At 41.1% G+C, this 26,325-nt stretch overlaps 1 protein-coding gene across 1 annotated transcript; it reads left to right on the top strand.

Annotated features, from left to right (window-relative positions):
- Positions 1–279: 279 nt before the first annotated feature.
- On the top strand, positions 280–25,936 carry LOC124632392 (coatomer subunit beta). Its single transcript, XM_047167218.1, has 20 exons — positions 280–452; positions 823–914; positions 3,638–3,867; positions 3,983–4,152; positions 4,391–4,598; positions 5,293–5,430; positions 5,645–5,843; positions 6,426–6,571; positions 7,093–7,233; positions 7,615–7,770; positions 8,385–8,467; positions 8,903–9,084; positions 9,789–9,973; positions 10,326–10,458; positions 12,377–12,523; positions 14,542–14,703; positions 16,166–16,311; positions 16,686–16,775; positions 24,339–24,491; positions 24,905–25,936. Exons 2-20 carry the CDS (start codon positions 824–826, stop codon positions 24,992–24,994), a joined length of 2,850 nt encoding a protein of 949 aa, XP_047023174.1. The 5' UTR covers positions 280–452; position 823; the 3' UTR covers positions 24,995–25,936.
- The last annotated feature ends 389 nt before the right edge of the window (positions 25,937–26,325 follow it).

Raw genomic sequence — 26,325 nt, 5'->3', positions numbered from 1 at the left:
AACAAATGCGTTGTTGAGCTCGTTTAGGTCCGGACTCGGACTGCCATTCATTGAGTTTTTTGAGAACTGCTGTTACTGTTGCCTTTAAAGTCACAACATAATATTTGGGAACTTTTAGCTGACATACCAACAGTCTAAATTATAACTATACCTAATACAGTGTAAAATAACATCGTTGCGTTACTACGATGCGATAATATACCTATAAATAAATAGTAAGAACAGCTATTTAATTTCGATGCATACAACACCACTACGACATACAACACTACACTATCAAAATTGTCAAATTGACGTTTGACGTTGTGGATGTGGACACGTATTATTTTAGGTTTCGATTGTAAATTATTTCTCATTTCCTCTGTAATTTACTTAAGTCCATGTGAATTAAATACATAAAGTGATAACATACAGATTTGTGCACGAGATACCGAACATAAAAAAATATCCAGGTAAGTAAATAACGACGGGTGACGAACCGACCGGACTCTTGTAGCTTGCAATTTGTTTTATATAGTATTTCAAGCTTATGGCATATAAAAACCACTGTTTTACACTACTTCTGTATATTAGAAGATGCTTAACTTGCCTGTACGATAATCAACATTGTCGTTATGATGCATAATAACATTGCAAAATGTGTAATTTGATTCTAAACATGAATACGCCTTGTAAATGGAACTGCTATCCATATACCAACTTCATATATGTAGCTCTAGTCCTCATATAAATCTAAACTTATGTACTTAGTTAATTTGAATGATAAATACAAAAATATTAGTAAGTAAACAGTATTATAATAAACTTGTGATGCAATTGCAGCATGGCAGGCGTGGAGCAGCCATGCTATACCCTGATCAACTTCCCGACGGACTCTGAGCCTTACAATGAGATGCAACTCAAGTTGGATCTTGGTAAGTAATCATTTGTATGATCTCTATTAGCTTAAGGTATGTGTTTGCACTCGTCTATAGTATTCTTAGACCAAAGTTGCCCCATTCACACCTGTTAGTAACAGCAAAACAATTCATATAAAGTTACATGCTGTCAACAACATTGTTGACTCTATTATCATTACTGTGTAAAGACACCTATTTTTCATTACCACTTAGAAGTAGACTGTTCTTTGCTCTTATATACTCAATCATACAATGGCTTCAGTAAAATACAGCCTTGGCCAAAAGTATTGAGCACCCATGATATCTTTCAGTTTTATGCGGAGTATCAAATAGAAATATAACAAAACTTTTTTTTTATTTGTAATTTACTATATATTAATTGAAAATTAATATTTTGTGGGTCCACCCTTTGCCTTAATTACAGCAGAAATTCTCTTTGGTAAACAGCTAACAAGATTTTTACAGTCTTCAGCAGTAATCGCGTTCCATTCTAGGCGCAGGTAGCGTTTCAATTCTTCTCTGTTGTTAATTGTGTGGCGCCTAACTCGACGCTTTAATAAACCCCATAAATATTCTATGGGGTTCAGATCTGGCGACTGGGCAGGCCAGTCAAGAAGCTCTATGCTATTTTCCCGAAACCATGTCACAGTGCGGGCAGATTTGTGGCAAGATGCGTTATCCTGGAATTTATCACTATCCATGTTCGTGTCACCGAAAAGTTTCGTGAATGAAGACAGCAACGCAGTTTCTAGCACATTTATGTACTTAGAAGAGTCCATGCGGCCCTCACACACGAACAATTCGCCAACTCCAGAATCGGTCATGCAACCCCAGACCATTATACTGCCGCCGCCGTGTTTTACGGTTGGGACCACACACTCTGGCTTAAATTCTTCGCCCACCCGGCGACGCACAAAGGTCACACCAGGTGTACCAAAAATCTGTAACAAAGAGACAAAATATTGAGTTCCGGAAATAAAAAGAACTTCCTCTATGCATTTAGAATTTAAACCATTTTATATTATTTTATGAGGGCATAAAATTGACTTACTCACCTCAAAGTTTGATTCGTCTGACCACACAACATTTCACCAATCTTTAGCGGTGAAAGTTCAGTGTTGTAAGGCCCATTTGTACTGAGCTTTTTTGTTGCTCTCGGAGAGCCATGGCTTCTTCCTAGCTTTACAGCCTTTCAGACCAGCTTCCTGAAGCCTTCTACGAGTAGTTCGAGCAGAAATTGTTTTCTTCATTTGTTCTGAAAACTCAGTAGCAAGCTCTGAAGATGTTTTTTTCCTATTTCTTAATGACTCTTTCAGTAACTGACGATCCTGACGGTCTATGGTGATGTGTTTGCGCCCGGTTCTCGGTCTATTTTGATGTGATCCGGTATCAGAGAATCGCTGAATAGCATAATGCACGGATCGGCGCGAACATTTCACAGTTTTGGAAATATCTACTTGTGATTTCCCTTGCTCGTGCAGAAGCTGTATCTGCACTCGTTATTCTAAAGAAAGTTAATTTCCATATTTATAATTATATATTCCATCTTTTACAATTTTTGAATTTTGACATATCGCAACTATAACACTTAAAACTTTGAAATAAAATACCAAAGGCGCACTAGATCACTGGATGTTGTCACAACGAGCGATGGTAGCGAACTAAAAAATAAATTCAAAAATTGTAAAAGACATTTTTTTGCACCCAGGTGTTTTATTGTCAGCTGCGGCATAAGTCATTGTTTTAAAATCTTTGTAGATAACCGATAAAAGAATACTTCAACGATAGATTCGGGTTTCTTCCATAATTACCGTGATCTAGAGAAAGGACAATGGGCACTTTGTATGAGATTTGGTACCCGCTCCAACAGTAACGTATGATATATCATTAGAAAGGTATTTACGTGAAGAATAATAATAAAAACTATGGGGCTTGCCTCAATTAGCTGTCCGATCCGAGTAACGATAAAAATTGAATCTGCATAGAAACAAGTATGTCATCCATATATGCAAATTCATGAAGAGGAATATGTCGTCAGTGTAATAATTTTAAACTCAGTTAATAGACTTCTTACATTGTTTGAGATACACTCTATTATAATCTAAAGGTTGTAATAGTCTATGGAGTCATACTACGGAAACACAATCGTCATCTGATTTGACAAAAGTTCAAAACATTTCTATTCATCTTTTTTGAAGAATAAATTCATCATTACCTCAGCACCTCTTGGGGAGCAAGATTAAGTCGTAATATGTACTATGTTAACATCGTCTCCTGACCTAACAACCTTAATTGATTGTAAATACTGAAAGACTTTTATCAAATACATAAGCTAGTTCTGCGTGAACTGCAAAGGTTTGCACAGTCTTTTTTTAAAGAAGTCGGTAGGCAAACATTCTAAGAAGGCCAAATTCCTGTTTTTTTGTTACTTTACCAGTTTTTATTCAATACAGTTGGATTTAAGAACTACATCTACGTTGATGATTTTTGAACATTACACATTCTATTAGTCGATGTCACGCGAAATGGACAAGGATTTGGGACTAGTTGTCATAGTAAACATTTTTTGCCTTGCCAAGACCTACGCAATGGTACTAGAATCAACACTGTTGGACAGGGTACCAAAACGCCCATCGTCCTTTGTAAGGTGCTCAATACTTTTGGCCAAGGCTGTATGTAATGAGTATAATGAAACATTCACAAACATCAATAATAACATCATAAACATTGCTCAACAGAGAAGGGTGACATAAAAAAGAAAATAGAGGCTCTAAAGAAGACAATAGGCATCATCCTCTCTGGCGAGAAGATCCCCGGTCTTCTGATGATAATCATCAGGTTTGTGCTGCCCCTGCAAGACCATATGATCAAGAAGCTGTTGCTTATCTTCTGGGAGATTGTGCCCAAGACCACTCCTGATGGCAAGCTCATGCAGGAGATGATCCTTGTCTGTGATGCGTACAGGAAGGTGAGTGTACTAGATTTTCTTGTATAAACAAGTTAGATTTGTACTCCACTGCTAGCCAGATCTAGTTGCAACAATAATGTATTTGAACTGTACCATATTTTTGTCATGACGCTAGGATCTGCAACACCCCAATGAGTTCATCCGTGGCTCCACTCTCCGCTTCCTGTGCAAGCTGAAGGAGCCGGAACTCTTGGAGCCCCTGATGCCTGCCATCAGGGCTTGCCTGGACCACCGCCACTCCTATGTCAGGAGGAATGCGGTGCTTGCCATCTTTACTATCTACAGGTTTGTATGTTTTGGGAAAAACACTATAATATACTATAGGTTCTGCACTAGTTTACATTACAAAACATAATTTTTCTTCTTAAATCATATACAAAATTTCCAACAATTCGCGATTTTCACCCTAAAAGCCATAAAGCTAAAGTCTAATGTTTTTTGTTCCTTAATTATTTTACCTTGGCAGTTTTAGTCAGCAACCAATAACCCTTCTAAATTCTAAAACAAAACGCAATTCCACCAGAAACTTCGAGTTCCTAATCCCCGACGCACCGGAGCTGGTGGCGAACTTCTTGGAAACTGAACAGGATATGTCATGCAAGAGGAATGCGTTCCTCATGTTGTTGCATGCTGACCAGGAGCGAGCGTTGACCTACCTTTCGTCTAGACTGGATAACGTGCAGAGCTTTGGTGATATACTGCAGTTGGTTATTGTGGAGCTGATATATAAGGTAAGTTTGGTGTTTGAAGGCAGTTTTAGTATTATTTTGTCGTGACGGAAATATCAGTTGATTATTTATCACACTTACATGTGTTTGGCATTTCATACCCCTGAACTTTTTAATTTTGTGCCCTTATGTCTATGTATCAATAAACATTTATTCTATTCTATTCTATCTGAAATCAGGATGTTTTTTCACTGAAGAAGCTCTTTTCTTATGGAACTTCAGTCAATCTATTTCGCGAATTTTATCAGTGTCCGTAATTTTATGCCCTCAATAATGAACCTCAAATTCCCAAATATTTTAATATCATCATCCTCCGAGCCTTTTCCCAACTATGTTGGGGTCGGCTTCCAGTTTAACCGGATTCAGCTGAGTACCAGTGCTTTACAAGAAGCGACTGCCTATCTGACCTCCTCAACCCAGTTACCCAGGCAACACGATACCCCTTGGTTAGACTGGTGTCAGATTTACTGGCTTCTGACTATCCGTAACGACTGCCAAGGATGTTCAATGACAGCCGGGACCTACAGTTTAACGTGCCATCCGAAACACAGTCATTGGTGTCTAAGATATACTTAGAAAGTACATACAAACTTAGAAAAGTTGCATTGGTACATCGAACCCGCACCCTCATACTCGAGAGGTTGGTTCTTTGCCCACGAGGCCACCACCATATATTTTAATATAATTCGTCGTTTAGGTGTGTCACGCGAACCCGTCAGAGCGTTCTCGTTTCATCCGCACAGTATACAGCCTTCTGAACGCAACTAGCGCCGCCGTGCGGTACGAAGCGGCCGGGACACTCATCACGCTGTCGAACGCGCCTGCTGCTATTATAGTAAGTCATCCTTTTCACAGTTTTATGTTGAGTTTCGCGATTGTGTCACTTTAATTCACTAAACAAGACCCACATTTTTTTTCAGTCGTTCTTTTGTGTTGTAAATGTGTCACGTTCTTGTAAATAAATGTATTTTCTTTCTACTTTCTTAGGTCACTAAGTTGCAAATATACCTCTGTTTTTGAAATCGGTTATAAATATTTTGGTCGTGTAGGCGGCAGCAGCATGCTACATCGACCTGATCGTCAAGGAGTCGGACAATAATGTGAAGCTGATCGTTGTGGGGCGTCTATCAGCCCTGCGTTCTAGCGCTGGAGAGGCTGGTGCGAGGGCCCTGCCCAACCTGGCCATGGACGTGCTGCGCGTGCTGGCGGCGTCAGACCTGGACGTCAGGAGGCACACGCTGGTGCTGGGTGAGTGAACAGCGTGGAGCTGATCGTGGTGGGGCGGCTGTCGAAAATTGTCTCTTACTTGAAATTGATCTGATCATGAAACAAAATATTTTTGTTCCTTTATTTATTTATTTAAGTAATTCCACCACTAGTAATTAACACCTCAACAGAAAAGGACTTTTGTAGCGAGTCAAAGCTTTAGCAAACCTATAATTGATATTGCCCAGCGCTCTAAGCGAGCCATTGCCACCCTCCGCGCAAAATATGCGCACGAACTGGTGAGAACCCACGCGCCGGCTGCCGGCTCTTCTCCCGCGGCCGAGTTAGTTTAGTCTTCGATCAGTTCTGTCAGCAAGAAAAACCGCGCGACCTCCTTCGAGTTCCTTCTTCTAATCCATTTTTACTCAAATCATTTTTTTTTTTCAAATTTTTTGTGTTGTCTACATGATAATGGGTCTTTGTACACGATCCGACATTTCATTAGTCCGCATGCCCGAGCTAGACTTTATTTTAAAACCTTAAAAAAAACGATTTACAAAAAATTATTTAGAAACAATATTCACCTTTTCCAGTCTAGTTACACATCACTCATTTCTCTCACAGCACTGGAGCTGGTCAGCTCGCGTCATGCGGAGGAACTGGTGCAAGTCCTACGTAAGGAAGCTGCGAGAGCTACCTCCGCCGACCATGAAGATGCTGCTAAATACAGACAGTTGCTTGTGAGAGCGATGCATAGAGCTGCTCTCAAGGTTAGTGGATATATTTTGTCTTTGAAAAAATAACGTTAATTCTGTAGATAAAAAAATCTTTTTGACAGTTTAAGGCTACACCAAATTTTAAATTTTATATACCAACATTTTGGGTGGTTTTTAATATTTGTTTTGTGACAAATAATTTTGACATTTCCAATTTCGACTATTTGAGCTTTGTAGGTGTTTATTGTGTTATATCATTATTGGCCTTACTACAAAAACTTTAACCACTGTTTTACACTTGTCAAAAAAAATGTGGCTCCAAAATGAACCATATGTCAACGTCATAATTTGACATTTTTTTAGACAAGTCTTAAACTGACGTTAAAAAGTTTTTGTGGTAAGACGGTATATGTTTTATATGGGCACTAGTTGCCTGAAATAAAAGAACAAATAAAAGTAAAACTTAAGATTTGATGTTTTGGAATTCGATTTGTCACACATAATATACCACCGTCTCATCGATAACTTGCTTCAAAAACATAATATGTTGTTCAATCAATAATCTCGTTCCACAGTTCCCAGAAGTAGCAGGCAGTGTAGCCCCGGCTTTACTAGAACTGTTGGGTGACGGCAGCGAGCCGGCTGCGCAAGATGTCATGCTGTTCCTACGCTCTGCACTGCACACCTTTGTGGATCTGAGAGACCAAATATATCAGGTAAACTTGTATAAACGTGGTTGTTTATCGTAGCTTGCAGAAATTGATTGATATCAGAAGTGTTACACATTATTAAATAGAAAATATGTAAAAAAAAAAAAAAACATAAGTTCGTAAACAAAACTATATTTGCAAGGCATTGAATTTTTGTGTGATTACACCGTTTGTACAGACGACGGCACATGAACCTTTCTCAAACTGTCTTTCTTCAACTTTATCGCAATATTGGAAGGTTAATGTTCGATTGGTATAATTTGACAGATTCGTAGGGGGTGCGAATTTGAGACGCGATGTAAACGCGCGTGTTTAGCGTATCGTATCTTTTTTTTGTGACATTTTTGTCCTGATATATTCCCTACTTAGCCATGGTGATGTTTCCAGAAACTGCTGGAGTCAGTGGGCGGTATCCGCGTGGGTAAGATAGCGCGGTCGGCGCTGTGGCTGCTGGCGCAGTTCGCCGACACGCCGGAGCGGGCGCGGGCGGCGCTGGACGCCCTCGCCGCCGTCATACCCTCCTCTGTCAGCGGGGAGGAGAAGGTGAGTGGTTATACTGACTCCTGCAGTCAGTGGGCGGTATCCGCGTGGGTAAGATAGCGCGGTCGGCGCTGTGGCTGCTGGCGCAGTTCGCCGACACGCCGGAGCGGGCGCGGGCGGCGCTGGACGCCCTCGCCGCCGTCATACCCTCCTCTGTCAGCGGGGAGGAGAAGGTGAGTGGTTATACTGACTCCTGCAGTCAGTGGGCGGTATCCGCGTGGGTAAGATAGCGCGGTCGGCGCTGTGGCTGCTGGCGCAGTTCGCCGACACGCCGGAGCGGGCGCGGGCGGCGCTGGACGCCCTCGCCGCCGTCATACCCTCCTCTGTCAGCGGGGAGGAGAAGGTGAGTGGTTATACTGACTCCTGCAGTCAGTGGGCGGTATCCGCGTGGGTAAGATATTTGTAAAGTCATAATGTACATAGTTGAAAATGCTTACATCACAGCTATGATTGCCATCTTGATTCATTGAGATGAAAGTAAGATCCGAAATTAATATAAAACAGACTTAAAGAACGCATTCTATTGCAATTAAAAAAATGAATTAATATAAAGTTATACATAAATGTCACATGCGTATTTTACATCGTAGGAGGATTCCGAAGCGTCGACTCCCAAGCCTCAGCCGGACACGTCGGCGCCTCGGCAGCTGGTCACCAGCGACGGCACATACGCCTCGCAGTCTGCCTTCAATTTGCCTGCGTGAGTGTTATATATTTTATAACAGATGTTTTATATTCAATGCATTTTATGGAGATAAATATTTTCTTGTTAGAACATGTGTATTTGTATACAAAAACGAAGATTTGCACCTTAAGGTGTAAAAATGAATGAGTTATTAAATGACATTCTGAGACGAGTACAGTCACATAGTCCGTGGAAGTTTGACAAATGTATTTTCACCATAGTCTGTGACCATCCATTCAATATCAATTTCTTTAGATAATCGGTGGACCAAAGACGTTTCTTCACTGTGCTTGCCCGATTGGTTTCAGTATTTTTTATTTTTCTTAGAGAAGGCTTACAGACGAATAACATTTTTACCAAAGTTTTTCCAGTTGTTTGCACTCTAGAGTCAGGAACCACCCCAACATACCTACTTGTTTTTCATATGCTTACAATATTGTTTATCCTCAGTGCTACTCCAGCCCCAGTAGGCGCGGCCGGGCTGTGGGCTGCACTAGGCTCCGGCGAGAGCTTCACAGCAGCATGTGCGTGCTCCGCGCTGTGCAAGCTGGCTCTCAAGCTGGACAAGCGTGACGCTGCCTCTGCCATGCACCTGGCTGCCAGGCTGCTAGCCTTCCATAAGCAGAATGCTGGTGAGTGTCACTTCATCGTCACTGTTGTATTGTATGCTTAGGTTATTAGGAATTGTATCTTCTGTTTCTCTTGAAGTGCGCTAGGTGTATGTGCAAGACTAAGCAAAAAAAATAATAAAAAAACGGATAGTGTGCTATTTTGGGAAAAAATGAATGTATCTGAGAGCTTAAAATAAAATAAGAGTTTAGAATACATAAGGTACATTAAAGCTCTAAACGGGCTTTTGTTGTCTAAAGTGGACGCCCGGCGCCGTGCGCTCGCTACGGATAAACATAACGGCATTTAATGATTTTGGAGAAACATCTCCATTCGCGCACATGAGCGTGTCCCAGTGCGGCTGCGCGGGGTGCCGCCTCACGTTACCGCCAGACCACATCAACTACGCACGCGGCAGCAGTCCCATGCTTTGCGTGGAAGAGAAACAAACATCCATGCATCCTTACTTTTTGCGTTTGTAATATACTAGCGACCCGTCCCGGCTTCGCACGGGTGCAATGCTGATATTAAATATATTCTATTTTACATATAAACCTTCTTCAACCACTCTACCTTAAAAAAAAAAAAAAACAAATCCGAATCCGTTGCGTAGGTTTAGTTTAGAACATAGAAATATAGTTATTTAATTATAAGTAGTTTTCTCTGTCCCACAAAGAAAACTACTTTGTTTTATACTATGTAGTGAAGTATGCATCCACACATACAGGTACAAACGGCACCCAATCAGGTCTAACTGCCGACGACCTGGAGCACGGCGCCATGTGTGTGCTGGCGGGTAGTTCCCGCCCCGACGTGGTGCGCGCCGCGCTGCTGGCGGGCTCGCACCGCGCGCTGGCCGCGCTGCTGGCGCTGCCCGACCGCGCCGCCAACCTGCTGGACGATGCCGACAAGGTAGGACGAAATATCTAACAGAGATGGCATAACGCAAAATCTCCTAAGAAAATAGCACGCCAAAATGCGGGTATTCGGAGGATGAGGATCGTTACTAGATTGGCCGGATCTAGTAACGATCACGCCTACCGTACCTTGCTTGACCTACAAGAAAGCGCCTGACCTACCTTCCTTATGACATCTCCGACATTTTTCCTTCCTCCGTGGGTAACAACACTGCTCTAGCAGCGAGGACTTGAATCACTATCAAATGATGCAAATCACCTTTAGACTTTTACCAAAGTGCTTCAATTCGCTGAAACGTGGGGTACAGCTAGTATTACATATTTTAATACTTTTTTAATATTATCAGGAGCGTGAAGTGAAGCCCGACGACAACAAAGTGGACGTGGAGGCGGGCATCGTGTTCGCGCAGCTGGCGGGCGGCGCCACCGCCACCACGCACCACGACATGTTCGAGCTGTCGCTTACTAAGGCGCTGCAAGGTACAGTGCACTCTATTGTCACAGCTATAAGGTACAGCACCACGACATGTTCGAGCTGTCGCTTACTAAGGCGCTGCAAGGTACAGTGCACTCTATTGTCACAGCTATAAGGTACAGCACCACGACATGTTCGAGCTGTCGCTTACTAAGGCGCTGCAAGGTACAGTGCACTCTATTGTCACAGCTATAAGGTACAGCACCACGACATGTTCGAGCTGTCGCTTACTAAGGCGCTGCAAGGTACAGTGCACTCTATTGTCACAGCTATAAGGTACAGCACCACGACATGTTCGAGCTGTCGCTTACTAAGGCGCTGCAAGGTACAGTGCACTCTATTGTCACAGCTATAAGGTACAGCACCACGACATGTTCGAGCTGTCGCTTACTAAGGCGCTGCAAGGTACAGTGCACTCTATTGTCACAGCTATAAGGTACAGCACCACGACATGTTCGAGCTGTCGCTTACTAAGGCGCTGCAAGGTACAGTGCACTCTATTGTCACAGCTATAAGGTACAGCACCACGACATGTTCGAGCTGTCGCTTACTAAGGCGCTGCAAGGTACAGTGCACTCTATTGTCACAGCTATAAGGTACAGCACCACGACATGTTCGAGCTGTCGCTTACTAAGGCGCTGCAAGGTACAGTGCACTCTATTGTCACAGCTATAAGGTACAGCACCACGACATGTTCGAGCTGTCGCTTACTAAGGCGCTGCAAGGTACAGTGCACTCTATTGTCACAGCTATAAGGTACAGCACCACGACATGTTCGAGCTGTCGCTTACTAAGGCGCTGCAAGGTACAGTGCACTCTATTGTCACAGCTATAAGGTACAGCACCACGACATGTTCGAGCTGTCGCTTACTAAGGCGCTGCAAGGTACAGTGCACTCTATTGTCACAGCTATAAGGTACAGCACCACGACATGTTCGAGCTGTCGTCACTAAGGCGCTGCAAGGTACAGTGCACTCTATTGTCACAGCTATAAGGTACAGCACCACGACATGTTCGAGCTGTCGCTTACTAAGGCGCTGCAAGGTACAGTGCACTCTATTGTCACAGCTATAAGGTACAGCACCACGACATGTTCGAGCTGTCGCTTACTAAGGCGCTGCAAGGTACAGTGCACTCTATTGTCACAGCTATAAGGTACAGCACCACGACATGTTCGAGCTGTCGCTTACTAAGGCGCTGCAAGGTACAGTGCACTCTATTGTCACAGCTATAAGGTACAGCACCACGACATGTTCGAGCTGTCGCTTACTAAGGCGCTGCAAGGTACAGTGCACTCTATTGTCACAGCTATAAGGTACAGCACCACGACATGTTCGAGCTGTCGCTTACTAAGGCGCTGCAAGGTACAGTGCACTCTATTGTCACAGCTATAAGGTACAGCACCACGACATGTTCGAGCTGTCGCTTACTAAGGCGCTGCAAGGTACAGTGCACTCTATTGTCACAGCTATAAGGTACAGCACCACGACATGTTCGAGCTGTCGTCACTAAGGCGCTGCAAGGTACAGTGGCCCATATTGTCACGGTTACTCATTGTTTGATTTTGTTTGTGATGTTTTTACTATTGACGTTAAGCGAGAACGCGGCACGAACGAAAGAAAGGCATGATCGGCTCATATATTACTGTCATGTTTAACGTTGTCACGTCAAACTACCGTCCGTGAACTGTGTTTACAGACAACCAATTTTTTTTAAAAGGTGTCAAACTACCGTTTAAATTTTCACCGTTTTGTTGGAAACTAATACTCATGACATACCTAGTTTTTGTGTGTTTTTGCATTAGTTACCCTTGATACACCAGGGTGTCATCCCTTGATTAAAATCAGCACAGCCTTGATACAGTTCCTTTTATCGCCCGAACTACATACCCAATTATAAAGTCATCTACATATATTCCCACAGGTCGCAGCACCGGCGTGAGCGAGGAACGCGGCAAGCTGTCGAAGGTGACGCAGCTGACGGGCTTCTCCGACCCCGTGTACGCCGAGGCCATCGTCGCCGTCAACCAGTACGACATCGTCTTGGATGTGCTCGTTGTTAATCAGACTGGTAAGGAACATAAATATTTGTTCTAAGAGGTGGATTAAGACATTGTGAGGGGATGCCTTACAATGTCTTAAGCCACCGCGCGTAGTTCCACGCGCTCCTCAAAGAGATGTCAGCAACCCCAGCGGGGCCAACGCCTGCCGGGGCTGCGGGATTGTTCGAAAGAGTTACCGCGGTTCTGGTACATAAAAGGCCTACGACGGAACATGACGGTTTTTAGTCAGCAAGAGTCTGACACTCCCTCACCGCTGCCAACCCACTGCGAAATGACCCCCATTTGATGATTTTTGACATCGTTAAAAAAAAGATAGATCCAGATATGGACAGACATGCGCTGAATAACTTTTAACGAAGGTGTTGGCGGGCTCCTCGAGCCCTTGTTGGTCTATGTGATCGGGTTGAGTCATCTGTTCGCGGCGCATGCCTCACATAGTCTAGATACGGCTTTAGAAATGATTGTAAATGTAAAATGTTTTTATAGATACTAAGTTTGAGTGTGTTATATGAGTAATCAACCCGACATCATCCCAAAAATTTTGACTTTAATTAAAAATAAATACACTTGTACACTTCAGTTGGCGCACGTGCGGCGATCGCAAAAACAAGCAAAAAATCTGCCAGTTTGAAAGCTATCTTGCGTCTATGTACTTTGTTGTAGTACATACACTATCTAGACACACGGCAGTGTGTCCGCCAAGTTCGAGCAAAAAAAGCGACACACCGGCCGTGGGTTATATTACACGAACCATTTCGGGCCAAATTCGACCCCCCTATAACTCAAAATCTATTTTATTTAAGCATATCAAATTTCTAGTATCTGTTGAGATCCCCTCACTTATCTAAAATACAAAATTTCATTAATATACCTATTGTAGGTCTTGAGATATTGACGTCAGAAAATCGCTATTTTTACTATACACTCACTGACTGACTGACTCACTCATCAAAAACCTAGACCACTTCCAATGGTCGTATTGACTTGAAATTTGGCATGGAAGTAGGTCTTTATGTCAAGGTAAAGGGAAAAATCTGAAAATGGCCAAGTGTGAATCGGTTTCAAAATAATGAAGGTGTAAATTTATACCCGCTGTAAATTTATTATAAATTTATCTATATTTATATAATATATCTTCGAATGGTCGTACCGATCTGAAATTCGTTACAAAGGTTTGTATTTAGTCAAAGTAAAGTAAAAATCTGAAAACGGCCAAGTGTGAGTCACTTTCGAAAATAACGAATGTGTAACATTGATCCACAAACATAATATATGATAACATGTCATGTCAGTCAGTTGGTAAATCTAGTCCATTTAGTTAATCTAGTTCATTTCTTTGTAAGGAGCATAGTGCATATTCAAAAATCTGAAAGATAGTATAAATGAGACATTCCTTTAACTAACTTAATCATAACAAAAAAAATAAAATAAACAACCTTACAAAAATAAATGAAATCCCACCCAAAACAAAAATGTGAAAGACTGCTGCCAAGTTCGATAATATGGGAATGCTTCGCCTATAAAAGAAGTGGGATCTGAATAAGTACCAAGTTCCATACACATACCTCAGTTAAAAATAGTTACTTTTTAATGATGTTACTTGGCAAGTTTTAATAGAAAATTAAATACTTGATTCATTGCGTTTAGTCGGTTTACAACAAGGTGCGTGAAGACTTGCCAAGTAACATCATTAAAAAGTAACTATTTTTAACTGAGGTATGTGTATGGAACTTGGTACTTATTCAGATCTCACTTCTTTTATAGGCGAAGCATTCCCATATTATCGAACTTGGCAGTCTTTCACATTTTTGTTTTGGGTGGGTTGTTTTTACATTACAGTACATTTACCGCCAGTTGCACAAAGCTCCATTAAAGTTAAAGCTTCTTTAAATCTATTGCTGAATATTTCTTTGTCAACAAGATAAAAAGTGACAGCAATAGATTTAATGAAGCTTTAACTTTAATGGAGTTTTGTGCGACTGACGGTGAAACTACCTTCCAAGCACTAATCACCCTCGTTGTCCAGACGACACGCTACAGAACTGCACGGTGGAGCTGGCGACGCTGGGCGACCTGCGGCTGGTGGAGCGGCCGGCGGCGCTGGTGCTGGCGCCGCGGGACTTCGCCTCCATCAAGGCGCATGTCAAGGTCGCCTCCACCGAGAACGGCATCATCTTCGGCAATATCGGTATGGAATATGTCGACTGTGACTAGTCTTGTATTTTATTTTTATTTATTGTTAAGAGAGCTTACAGACTAATGATGCATTTAATAACTGAATATATTTCTAATTTGCTAGCAACAAGCTTCCGCCATATAATGACATTTTACAGGATCTAGAAAATATGTTAAATCCCTGAATATGTATACAAGGCTTGTGTTTTTGCAAAATACAAGACTACGTACCATGTTATAGTTCGGCCATTCAGAGAATGCGTTCCTGACACGTCGCGATTGAACTGACGACGTAACTTTGCAATGGCGTTGCAGTTACGATAAAAATATTTTTGCTGGTTGTTTACCGTTTTAACAATTGAGGAGCATTAAAACAACATTATTATATCAATAATCAATGAATGTTATAATTTTGTGCCAAACTGAGTGTCAAATAACTTGGTAAACAATATTTTTCTAAATCTATACTGCGCTATTACAAGGTTATGTCAGCGGTTTATATTTTGTAGTGCTGTGCTAAAAATAACAGGCAAGTATCGTAATCTGTTCTTATACAGTTATAATATAAAATAATACGTTTTGATTTTCTTTTTAAGAATTGGAAAATAATGGACTATAAGACTTAATTATAACGTTTATGAAATATAAAAATAAAACTATGACCAAACCGCATTTTTATACTTAGATTAAAAATGGTAACCCCAAATGGCGTTATGGGCCGCCATTTTGTGACGCTAAAACAGTCGTCCGTTGTCGTTTCGTGCGCATAGACCACGTTTTTCAAGTGTTTTCGATCTGTTTTTATTTGATTACCCGGCTTTTGTTAGACCGAGATATCAGGATTGATTCTGTTATTGATAATAATATAATTATACATGTAGGCGAAGATGATGATGAAGACACCACCTCCTCAAGCAAATCGGAGTCTGATTAATATTCTGTTCGCACATTCAATTCAATGTACTTGTAACAAAGAATAAATAAAACAATTTTATTATATGAATATTACCTTTTTTTGGTTTCCACTTAAATAACTAAAATATAAAACAAATGATTCCGCCAATTTAAAACGAAAATAATCTTAAAATAATGCGGCGGTTCATTTTGAAGGAACGGTAACGAACTCAGTGTTATGTTGTGCCCATCACTAGTCGTGACTAACTGATAGGTGTCAGGAACGCATTCTCTGAACGGCCGAAGTATAGGTACTTGAGTTCTAGATTGAAAAAATATACACGGTTTTACCGTTAGGGGACATGACATTTTGTAAACGTGGAACCAATTTATGAATTGTAAATAATTTATTTTGATCGATAGACTAAAATTAAATATTCGCAAGAGCAGCTGTTAGCAAATTAAATAAATTTATCAAACTTTTTTTTCAGAACTAAACAATCGTTACGAGTCTTTGGTTGTCATAATAGTTGGTTATTTGATGAAAAATTGCACTACAATATTATCTTTTCACCTTCTAGTATACGAAGTATCAGGCGCATCAATGGACCGTGGAGTAGTAGTGTTGAATGACATACACATTGACATCGTGGACTACATCCAGCCCGCTGTCTGTACTGATGCCGACTTTAGGCAGATGTGGGCCGAGTTCGAGTGGGAGAATAAGGTAGAACTTTATCTATCTATACATATAAAAGAAAGTCATTGTAGTTACACATTTTATAACTCAAGAATGGCTGAGCCGTTTAAGCTGAAAATTAGAGGGGAGGGAGCTCAGACCCGGGATAGGACATAGGATAGTTTTTGTCACCATCCGGGACGCGGGTGAAACCGCGGGCAGAAACTAGTTATAAAATGAAATTGTTGCCTGGTTTAGTAGCATTTGACAACTGAAAAAGTTTCGGTAATCTTTTTATTTAAATTTTATTAAAGTCCTTTTGCTCACCGAAAAAATACTTACCTCTGTGTAGAGATTTGCCACGGATGAAAATAGAATATAACTTTTTTGTAGTGTACTAAATGAGTAATGTTTTGTTGCAGGTGTCCGTGAACACGAACATCACAGATCTGCGCGAGTACTTACAGCATCTACTAGCTTCTACCAACATGAAGTGTCTTACTCCTGAGAAGGTAATCATATTGACTTACTATGTCCATTATTTAATGAATTTAATTTTCAGTTTAGGCTCTTATAAGATTTAACAACTCCTGTAGAAAAACTTCAATGAAAGATATGACTGCTAAAAAAAATTGATTTAACATGTTCAAGCGTTAATGAAATCGGTGAAATTAAAACAAAACACTGCGGGCTCGACGTTACTTCTGGCTAGTGTCTATAAATCAAATTGTAAGGGCTCTTCAGGCAATCTATATTTTGGATTCAATGCTTGTTGCTATCAGGGACCGTACAACCCCGAATATAAGTTAATTCTTTCGAAAGTGTAACAGGTTATATGGCTGCAGTCAATAAAAGTGTTATCTCTTGGTAGTGTTAACCTTTTCAAAACCCTAACGTTAGGGTAACCCTTTCAATAAGTTAAGACGCCACCGTGATTTTGATAGCCGTTTGCCATGCCAAATTATAGGACTACCCGCTTACCAATGGATCTGAAATTTTGATATAGGTAAATTGATATCTTTATCTAGATTCTGCCAGAACGAAAACACGATACTGATAATTTTACTCGATCATAATTAATTCCGAAAACACGTCTAAAAAAGTACTATTTTTGAAATTACAAGGAAGTTACACTATCTTTATGTTTCAAAATTACTCTAATATATTCTTAACATCAATATTAACGTTCTGTCAAAGTCATTTTTCCATAACTATTACCAAACATTTTTAATTAAAGTTTTAAGATATTGGATTTTTTGAGCGGCAGCGATCATGATAGACGCTACGCAATTCTGAACCTTATGTCCGTGCTCTAGCGATTGATACACAATGTGTACGGAGACGAGCCAGTCCGGCGATAGCCCTCGTCGAGGTCGGACCTGCGCATGTTGTCGCTCCGGCCGTAGGTATAATAATTTGTGACGATAACTCAGATTTGCGCGCGGCCCTATGTGTGCGTCGGCTTGTAAATATACAACTTTCGCTCGTGTGACAGTGACGTCGTCCGAGCATGACGTGTTCTTATCGCTTTTTGTTATGGGTACAGTCGTTTACAAAAATGTCTAGTTGTTGACGAAGAAAATGTTTAAGGAGTCAGGTAGCGTTTCAAAAAATGAAACAACATCCAAAGCTTTTTATTATTACATCTTACAGTTTTTCATTATTTTCTCATAAGTTTTTTTCAAATTGACATTGACAGTATCAAAGAAATAAATGAGGTGAAATATCTAAGATGAATTAAATACTCCTTACATATTTTCTAGCTCGGGGTACGAGGACAATAAATAAAAGTGTGGACTTGATTTTTCAAGTAGCGATTCAGAATCATTATAAATAAATAAATATTTTTATTGGGTATTAAACAAATCAAAAACTAACTTAATAATTTCAATAGATATTTACACAGATAAATAAACATTAAATTACGTAATAACTGTTTTTCCTTAAACAGCCGTAACCCCTAAATAACTGTATTTGTACCCGACTGTACCTCTTGTCACGCACACAAAGTCACTGTATATGTACAAGGGTTACCCACACATAACCGCGCGCAAGACTGAGTTGAACTTACTATAAGCACTCTGAGAACAAAAAATCTATGGAGACCGTGTTATACTATAAATTCTTTTTTTTTACATTATATTATTATTTATATTTCAGTTTTAATAAATATGTTTAAAAATGAATTACTTAGCTTCATTACTTCTTTGATACCTTACAGCTTCACTACATACATTTATAGCATACATAACACACAAGATCTGCGACGCTTTTATTCCTTAACCACTTAATTTTTACTAGCTGTTTAACGCGATTTTAGCCGCATTCCCGGGGAACTTCTTCCTGTGCCCGGATAAAATATGGCCTACATTCACTGGGGATAGTGTAAATCTCTAATTGTGAAAGCAAATCAAATCAGTTAAGCAGTTTCAGAGCTTATACAATCCACAGAAACAAACAATCAAATCTTCCCTCTTTATAACATTAGTATAAATTATTTAACACTGGTCAAACGCTTTCATTTGATACCCATATTGAGAGAGCTATAAAAAAACAATGCAATTCAGCATTTTCTGGCGGTGGCTATCTTGGACTTTAAATAATATTATACATGATTCTACATACTAATCAAGCCCTTTCATTTGATATCCATACTGAAGGAATTGTAAAAAAAATATGTTATTCGCCATTTTGTGGCGGCGGCCATCTTGTGCCGATATTCACCAAATAAAGCTAGGAACACTCCCGATTAATTTCATTTCAAACAAAAAAACCTAAATACATATCGATTCATCCGTTCTGGATATACAAACACACATACACGACACACCACACATACATACACACAACCATACGCGTCCAAATTATCATATTACTCTTCATAAAAAGTTTTCATTACAAATAATTTTTGTAAGTACAACAAAAAAAAAATCCGATCAAAAAATAAAAAACTTAGGTAAGTTGCGGCTCCCTATCTTCCCTGTTCGGTTCTCCTGACCCCGCGCTGACCTCGGCGTGTGCGATTGGCGCGAAATTCAAATTTTACACATTGAGTGAAGAGTATAGCTTGCGCGACGCGATAGACGCGGAAGTGTAGTGGGCGGAGCTATCTAAAATCAAAAAATCCGCGGTGCGGTCTTAACTAGTACAAGATGTTACCGGCTCATGTATGATATCCAATTGAAGTAGATAACCCTTTGAATAGGTTTTTCGGGGTTTTCAAAGGGTTTTAAATCAAATTATTTTAAACTACATAGGAGAAGGGGAATAGATTTTGACCTTGAAAGCTTGGAATCATTTACAATTTTTCATAACTGTTTCTTACTCGTCTATAATATTGTTTTGAGCGCAGTCGGTTACAAAAGTTTTCGTTGTTACTGTTGTTGAGTTTTATTAGTATTGTTTAGTTTTTTATTTAGTGCTTATGATTGTTTTGTGTATAAATACATGGGTTAATTGAAAAATGAAAATAACAGTTTTTTTCACGATTGTAAATGCGCTAAAGTTTTTTATTTTTTTATTAATAAAACCTTACCGCAGACTTGGGGGTCAGCGCTTTTATTTACATTTTTTACTTAATTATAATTTTCGCCGTCTTGGCCTCACAAAAACTTATGTCTACTGACTTCTAGTCTTAAGACTATGTGAGTCCACCACGTATTTATGTATATAATATTATTACACAATACTTAACACTATACGCATGGACTTAGTTTCACAAGATTATGGGACAGGAACGGATTGGGGATTGGTCTCATTTCCCGCTAGCGACTAGGGACTACCGCGTGAGAGACGCGGTCATGAATTTGGAGCCTCCTGGACTTAGTGTTTATGATGACGACGTTGTCGTATGTCAGTCCCTGAGCCTCGTTAATGGTTAAGGTACGCGACCCTTCACCGGACCCGTATCCCTGGCTAGTAAAAAAAGATTTCTCTTCTTGCGTATGAGCCAGGAATAGGGTGTTTTGGGCAGTGATCGATACTTGCGCTCCTGTTAAACCCTTCAAGCTCAGGGAATGAACATGAGACAGCGACGTTTTGGAGTGGACGACGCTGAGTGCGAAGGCCACATCCACTGTGTTACGGTGGGTGCAGAGCAGCTCCTGTGTGATGCCAGCCACCAGATATGGACGGGTATACTTTAATGGGAAAAGATTTTCCCTGTCCAAATATGGTAGCTGATTCACGTCTCCGATGAGGACCACCTCGCTTGCACCAGACAACTTTACTGCCATGACTATGGCCCCAAAGTGGTTCATGAGAGCTTCGTCTACCGTCAAACGGTGACATTTCTCATTTGGATTGAACCCGATGGCTAAAATTGAGGCCATAGTGCGCACCTTTGTCTTCGCTCTATCGCCCAATTGGTGCGCAAGCTTTCCTCTTAGATCTTTGGCCGCTTCAGTTGTCGTGGTGGCTACGACATCCCTCCTCTCGTCGAAGTGTTTCACTACCCAGGTAGTTTTGCCGCACCCCGGTACCCCATTTACCCATCTGATATTGGGTACCGCCCAAGCTTCCATCGATGCTGAGGTGTCTGAGGTCCCAGAAACGGTCTGTGCCATTTCAAGGATACTATCCTCCAGCATGATTTTGGTACATTTGGCGGTAACCACTATCGGGTCATCGTGTGGCGTCAGGAATTTTATTTTGCCGGTTCGCTCCGTTGCCTCTTCGTCCAGGGCCACGAAACCGCTCTTTGCGCTGTAGGCGGCCATGTACGACCCCGTCATTTCCCCTGCAATGACTTGGGAGTTGGCGTTGTCGTCTACCGCCGCCTCTGCGTCCTTCAGTAATACCCGGAGCAGACCATCATTTTCTCGACGGAAGGTCAGCATGATCTTGTTGCAATTTCTAAGGTTTACCTCCTTTGTGGCCCTTACAAGTGCAACGTATTCCAGGAAAGCGTTTTTGACATGGTCCGTGATGCCAAACACATCGCGAGAGTCGGTGGGCGACCTGCCCCTTGTCCGCTCTTGTAGGCTTAGGCTTCGGCGACTCGGGCTCTTTGGGCTTTTTTCGGAAAAACCGCTCCACTGCTGATTCCTGTTTCGCTGTTGGTGATTTGCGACTGACCGATGAGAATGGTGCTCAGGAAAGAACCGATATCTTTAAGGCGATTCCGCGCACGAGCGTGCTCCTCTTTGCTGGTGGTATTCCTTTGCTCCTTTGCGGTTTTTGCTGGGCTCTCTCCAGCCCCGGATCTTCAATTTTTTTTAGGCGGGGCAAATACTGAAAAATGCCGCCCCGCCTGCCTACCTAATTATGTTTATTTTCACCAAAGAAAGTCACTTTTTTGGTAGGTAAAGGACTTAAAAAAAATGTCCAAATCATTGTAGGCTCAAACAGTAGGCCAGATTAATTTATGAAAGTCGAGACAGATTAATGTAGGTACACAAAAAGTTAATAAGTTTTAAAAAGCGCTATAATAAAGTAACAAGCAATCGGAAGCGCAAACTTTTTTGTTTTTGAGGACTCCATAAATATCTTTTTGCTACATTTGACTTATAAAAGGTAATACAGCGTGGATTTGATTTATGGAGTCAACAAGGTAAACCGGTAATGGTTATGTAATATTGCGCCAAATTTTTTGAGTTTACGACACAAAAGTACCTACATTGTCAAGGAACAAGTAGCCGCGTGCGTAGCGAGCGCGAACTTTTTTAAGTTATTTGTTTGAAGACTTACAAAATGAAACAAGGAATTATGTACAAATAAAAAGAAACCGTGATTAGAGCGAGTGCCATTTGCGTTCGTTGATTCGGTGCGTCAATAAAAATAAAAAACCATCTGAAAAACTTGCCCCCCCCCCCCCCCAGATCCGGGGCTGGCTCTCTCAGACCTGCTTTGCGCAGTTGGACGCTGGCTGTTTTTTTTTTTAACGACGTCAAAAATCATCAAATGCTGTGGGTTAGCAGCGGCGAGGGAGTGTCAGACTCTTACTGACTAAAAACCGTCGTGTTCCGTCGTAGGCCTTTCATGTGCCAGGGCCGCGGTATCTCTTTCGAACAACCCGCAGCGCTGTAGGGTTTCCGCGGACTTAAAGGAAATTCAAGGTTTCCCCTCTGTCCTCGTATACTACCACCTCATGGTGTTCCGAGGCTTTTAAACAGCCGAAGCGGTCTGCGACGTCACCCCTTTTCTATTCAACTGCCATCGCGTCGACGCTTATGGTGCGAGCCGTGGCTGGCGCTTCTTCTTCTTCTGCCTCTGCGATCTTTTGCAGAAGTGAGCACACCTGAATGAATGGAGTCTCCTCTCTCCACTCGAGTATTGCGATCGTCTTGCATTTGAATCGCAATAGTCGGCATCGGTGAGAGGCTACTTTCAATTGAGGCAGTGCATGGTACTTGCTGCCTTTTTTGGTTGTCTTGGTGGTGCAACCGTTGAACGGGGCGGCGAGGCCTGGTGCAATGGTTATTCGAGCTCCAGCTCGACTCGAGCCCATGCAGAAGCTTATGCCTATTTTTTCCGCTTCCCTGTTCATAAACAAGGCGACTCCACGCAGTCTTATGCCTGGCACTCCTTCTCCTCCGAATGCCAGAAGCTGTGCGATGGGCATGGTACTTGGAGCTGACTGTTGACTGGTGGGTGATTTCTGTGTTTGCGCTGGTTGTGAGTTGGTGTTAGTAGGTCCTTTGTGTGGTTGTTAATTCTGTGTGTGTTGATTGTATGATAGTCGTTTGTCTGGTTGTCAGTTCTGTAGGTGTCTGTTCTGTAGATGTTTCGTGTATGGTTGTAGTTTGTGTGGTTATCGGTTGAGTGGTTGTTGTTAGTGTTGTTGTCGATTGTGTTGTGGTTGTCGGTTGAGTGGTTCTTGTCTGTGTTGTTGTTGACGTTAAATGTGGTTGTATGGTGGTGGTGTGTATGGTTGTAGGTGTGGTGGTCGCAGCGAGTGTAGTGTAGGGTCCGTTTTGTTGGCCGCAGCTGCGACTATGGCTAGTTTAATGGTTTCCTAGTAGCCGGTTTCCCCATGATCGTGTGGACTGTGGACTGACTCGGTTTCGATCGTATATTCCAGTTCCATTCTGTCGTGGCAGAACCTTGGACACTCGAAAAGCAGGTGCCAGACTGTTTCATCGCAGCTGGGGTCACAGACGCACGAGGGACTGTTTTTGAGTTGGAATCTGTGGAGATACGCTGAGAATCCTCCATGCCCGCTTAGGATCTGGATGTGTGTCGGTGTAAGGACAGCTTCTTTAAGTCTTCTTTTTGCCGCAAGGACATTTGGAAAGAACACTTTTGTGACCGCTCCTGTGCTGCAGGATTCATATCGCGCTTGCCACATTCTGATACGATACGAGAACTTTGAAAATACAGCGGAGTACATTGTAATCCGCTGTATTTTCTGTCCTCCTTGGCCAGCTGGTCCGCTCTTTCATTCCCTGGAGATCCCACGTGGGCCCTCAGCCAGAAGAATTTCACGTCTCTGCCCTCCTCTCTGATGTCTCGGACGCATCTCTTTATCTTTAGTGCCAGGTGATGTGTGACAGACGGACTCCTCAGCAGCTCAAGCGACGATCTGATGCGCTAAAGTTCGCAGAGCCTATGTTCAGACTCGCCAAGACACAACGGCCGTATTGTAGTTTAGAACTTTAAAGTAAAGGCACGAGATATAAAATTACAATATTTGTAGTCCCAATGGGTTACTGTGTTACAGTCGTTGAAGGGGTAACCCGTTCAAAACGTCTTACGACAAAAAAGTGTAACCCATTAAGAATGGGTTTTTGAATACACAGGTATCAAATCGAAAGGGTTTGAAAGAGGTTATCCATTGATAAGGGTTTTCGTAAAAAAGTGTAACAAATATGAAATTGGTTCTAAAACAACACTTTGTCAAAACCCTATCAAAAACCCTTTCAATGGGTAACCAAAATGGTCCCTGGTTGCTATTAATAACTTGTCTGAACCGCAATTTACGCGCCATTGGCGAATCGGAAATGGAGAACTGAATAAAGCGTCCAATTATCTTCTAATTACGAAACTTTCATTCAAAAAATGCTCCATAGTGCTGTCTAAAGTATCGATAAATATTTTCCATGAGTACATATACGTGGAACTGTCCCTCGGCACAGGCCCTGTCTGGTCAGTGCGGGTTCATGGCGGCGAACCTGTACGCGCGGTCGATCTTCGGCGAGGACGCGCTCGCCAACCTCAGCATCGAGACGCCGCTGCACAAGCCCGGCTCGCCCGTCGTCGGCCACGTGCGGATACGCGCCAAGAGCCAGGTAACCAACACTACTTTAACTTAAAAAAAAAATTGAAGGCAAATATTATTATAAATGAGTTATTACTTTTTTCAAGCCTTGTAGGTATTTCTTTATGCTGTTCTTTATGGGATTCTGACCGCTAAACGCAGCAGAACAGCCGATGTAATCTTTTTTATAGTAAAATAAATAACATTTTCCCATTTGTCTTTTTGTTAGCTTAGTGACCTTGTATATTATGAATATAGTATACGACCGTGCCATTTTTTAAGCACCCTTGAAGGCTTTTATATCAAACTTATCGACCTGAAACATTCGCCTTCTACCAAATGTATTAAAACTCATATCAGTTACTACTCCGCCAAATTTTAAGCGTTCTATTACTGCAATACTTGTAGCCTGCGTATGTGACAAATTAATATTGTTTTCCTTAGGGCATGGCGCTAAGCCTGGGCGACAAGATCAACATGATGCACAAGACGCCGCACCAGAAGCCGCCGCCCAACCCCATCCCCGCCGCGTAAGCTATCGACTTCTAACAGCTACACGAGTCACCTAGCGCATGCAATCTACACCTTACTGCCTTAACATACAGTCGACATTCCTACTTACATCGACCGCCACTAAACTCGTGCAAATGAATTTATACCTTGTGTTGTGGGTATAAAGTATGTATTCAGTTTCAGATAGTAAATTCTTTTTTTGAATTGTGATGTTTTATAATATTTCCTGTACTTTATTTTATAATCCGGGTGTAAGTTCCGAGAAAAATAATAGTTCTATAAATAAATTGTACCAAACTAACCATGTATGTGTTTGAGCTAATTTGATCGGTCTCGCATTTATGTTACTTACTGAAATCTTTGTGTTTTGTGTAGGCGAGGCCTGGCAAACGCCGGGATTAGTAACGCCAGGCAGAAGAAGAAGACTTAAACTTTCCTGTATTATTGTAGGTTATATCGAATCCCTCCGGCTCACTAAACTGTCCTAATATGACATCAAACGGCACATTTTTTTATCATAAATTGTGAATTACGTCGTCACAATATTTGTCGATATTAGTGATGTGCTCATCGCAGTCTTGTGTAAAGCCGGGCAATTTTTTATATGACTAATAAGTGGTTAATTTGATCCCCTTATTGGCTAGACAATAATTTTATTTCTTCGAATAGTGCTATTATGTGTACTTGTAGACTTGCCCAATTTCATCTGTCCTGACTATCGATCATATCGATAAAATTTTATACTGGTAGTTTTGATATCGATAAAATTGTGCAAGTGTATGCAGTATTTAGTTAATTGTGTTTTAATATATTTTAATTTATACGTATTGCCAGGCATTGTAAATGCAGTAAGTGTCAATATATTGTGTAGTTGTTATTTAGTCCTTTGTATTTCGCTATTTAGTTGTAACAAACATTTATTATTATTAGATTTATTGTATTGAATATAACATTTATCAATTATATATTTTTTTATTTATTTTAGAAACCTGCTTTTATAAGTAGCCTTCCATATTAAAAGTAAGTATAAATAATCAATGGAGTAGAATTCAAGAGTTTCGATTTTGTCGATTAAAGTAGAACGTCGGCTTTACCAACTTTGAACTCACAAGCAATAGATAGTATCTATACATAAGTAGACATTCAGTATAAAGTATTTAAATAGACCTTAATCATTCAATACTTTGAAGTATCAGTGATATGACGGAGTAGAGTAGTGCTTTATAATATCGACAGGAGAAAATCACCTTTAGTCAAGTCTATCTGAGATAAAAGTCCTAAAAACTAACGAGTTTACTCAAACTTAAGGGGTATGAGTCTGAACAAATGCATCAATCAAATGATATAACCAC

Source organism: Helicoverpa zea, chromosome 8, assembly GCF_022581195.2.
Source record: "Helicoverpa zea isolate HzStark_Cry1AcR chromosome 8, ilHelZeax1.1, whole genome shotgun sequence".
In the NCBI taxonomy this organism is placed as follows: Eukaryota; Metazoa; Arthropoda; class Insecta; order Lepidoptera; family Noctuidae; genus Helicoverpa; species Helicoverpa zea.
Note: the sequence above shows the minus strand (reverse complement) of the source record. Positions and strands in the feature narration are given on the sequence as shown.

Excerpts from the sequence above, each read along its gene's own strand:
- LOC124632392 (XM_047167218.1), top strand. The coding sequence starts at position 824 with ATGGCAGGCGTGGAGCAGCCATGCTATACCCTGATCAACTTCCCGACG. Across the intron at positions 5,431-5,644 it reads ACGCGCCTGCTGCTATTATA|GCGGCAGCAGCATGCTACAT; the intron begins GTAAGTCATCCT and ends TTGGTCGTGTAG. Across the intron at positions 24,492-24,904 it reads GGATACGCGCCAAGAGCCAG|GGCATGGCGCTAAGCCTGGG; the intron begins GTAACCAACACT and ends TGTTTTCCTTAG.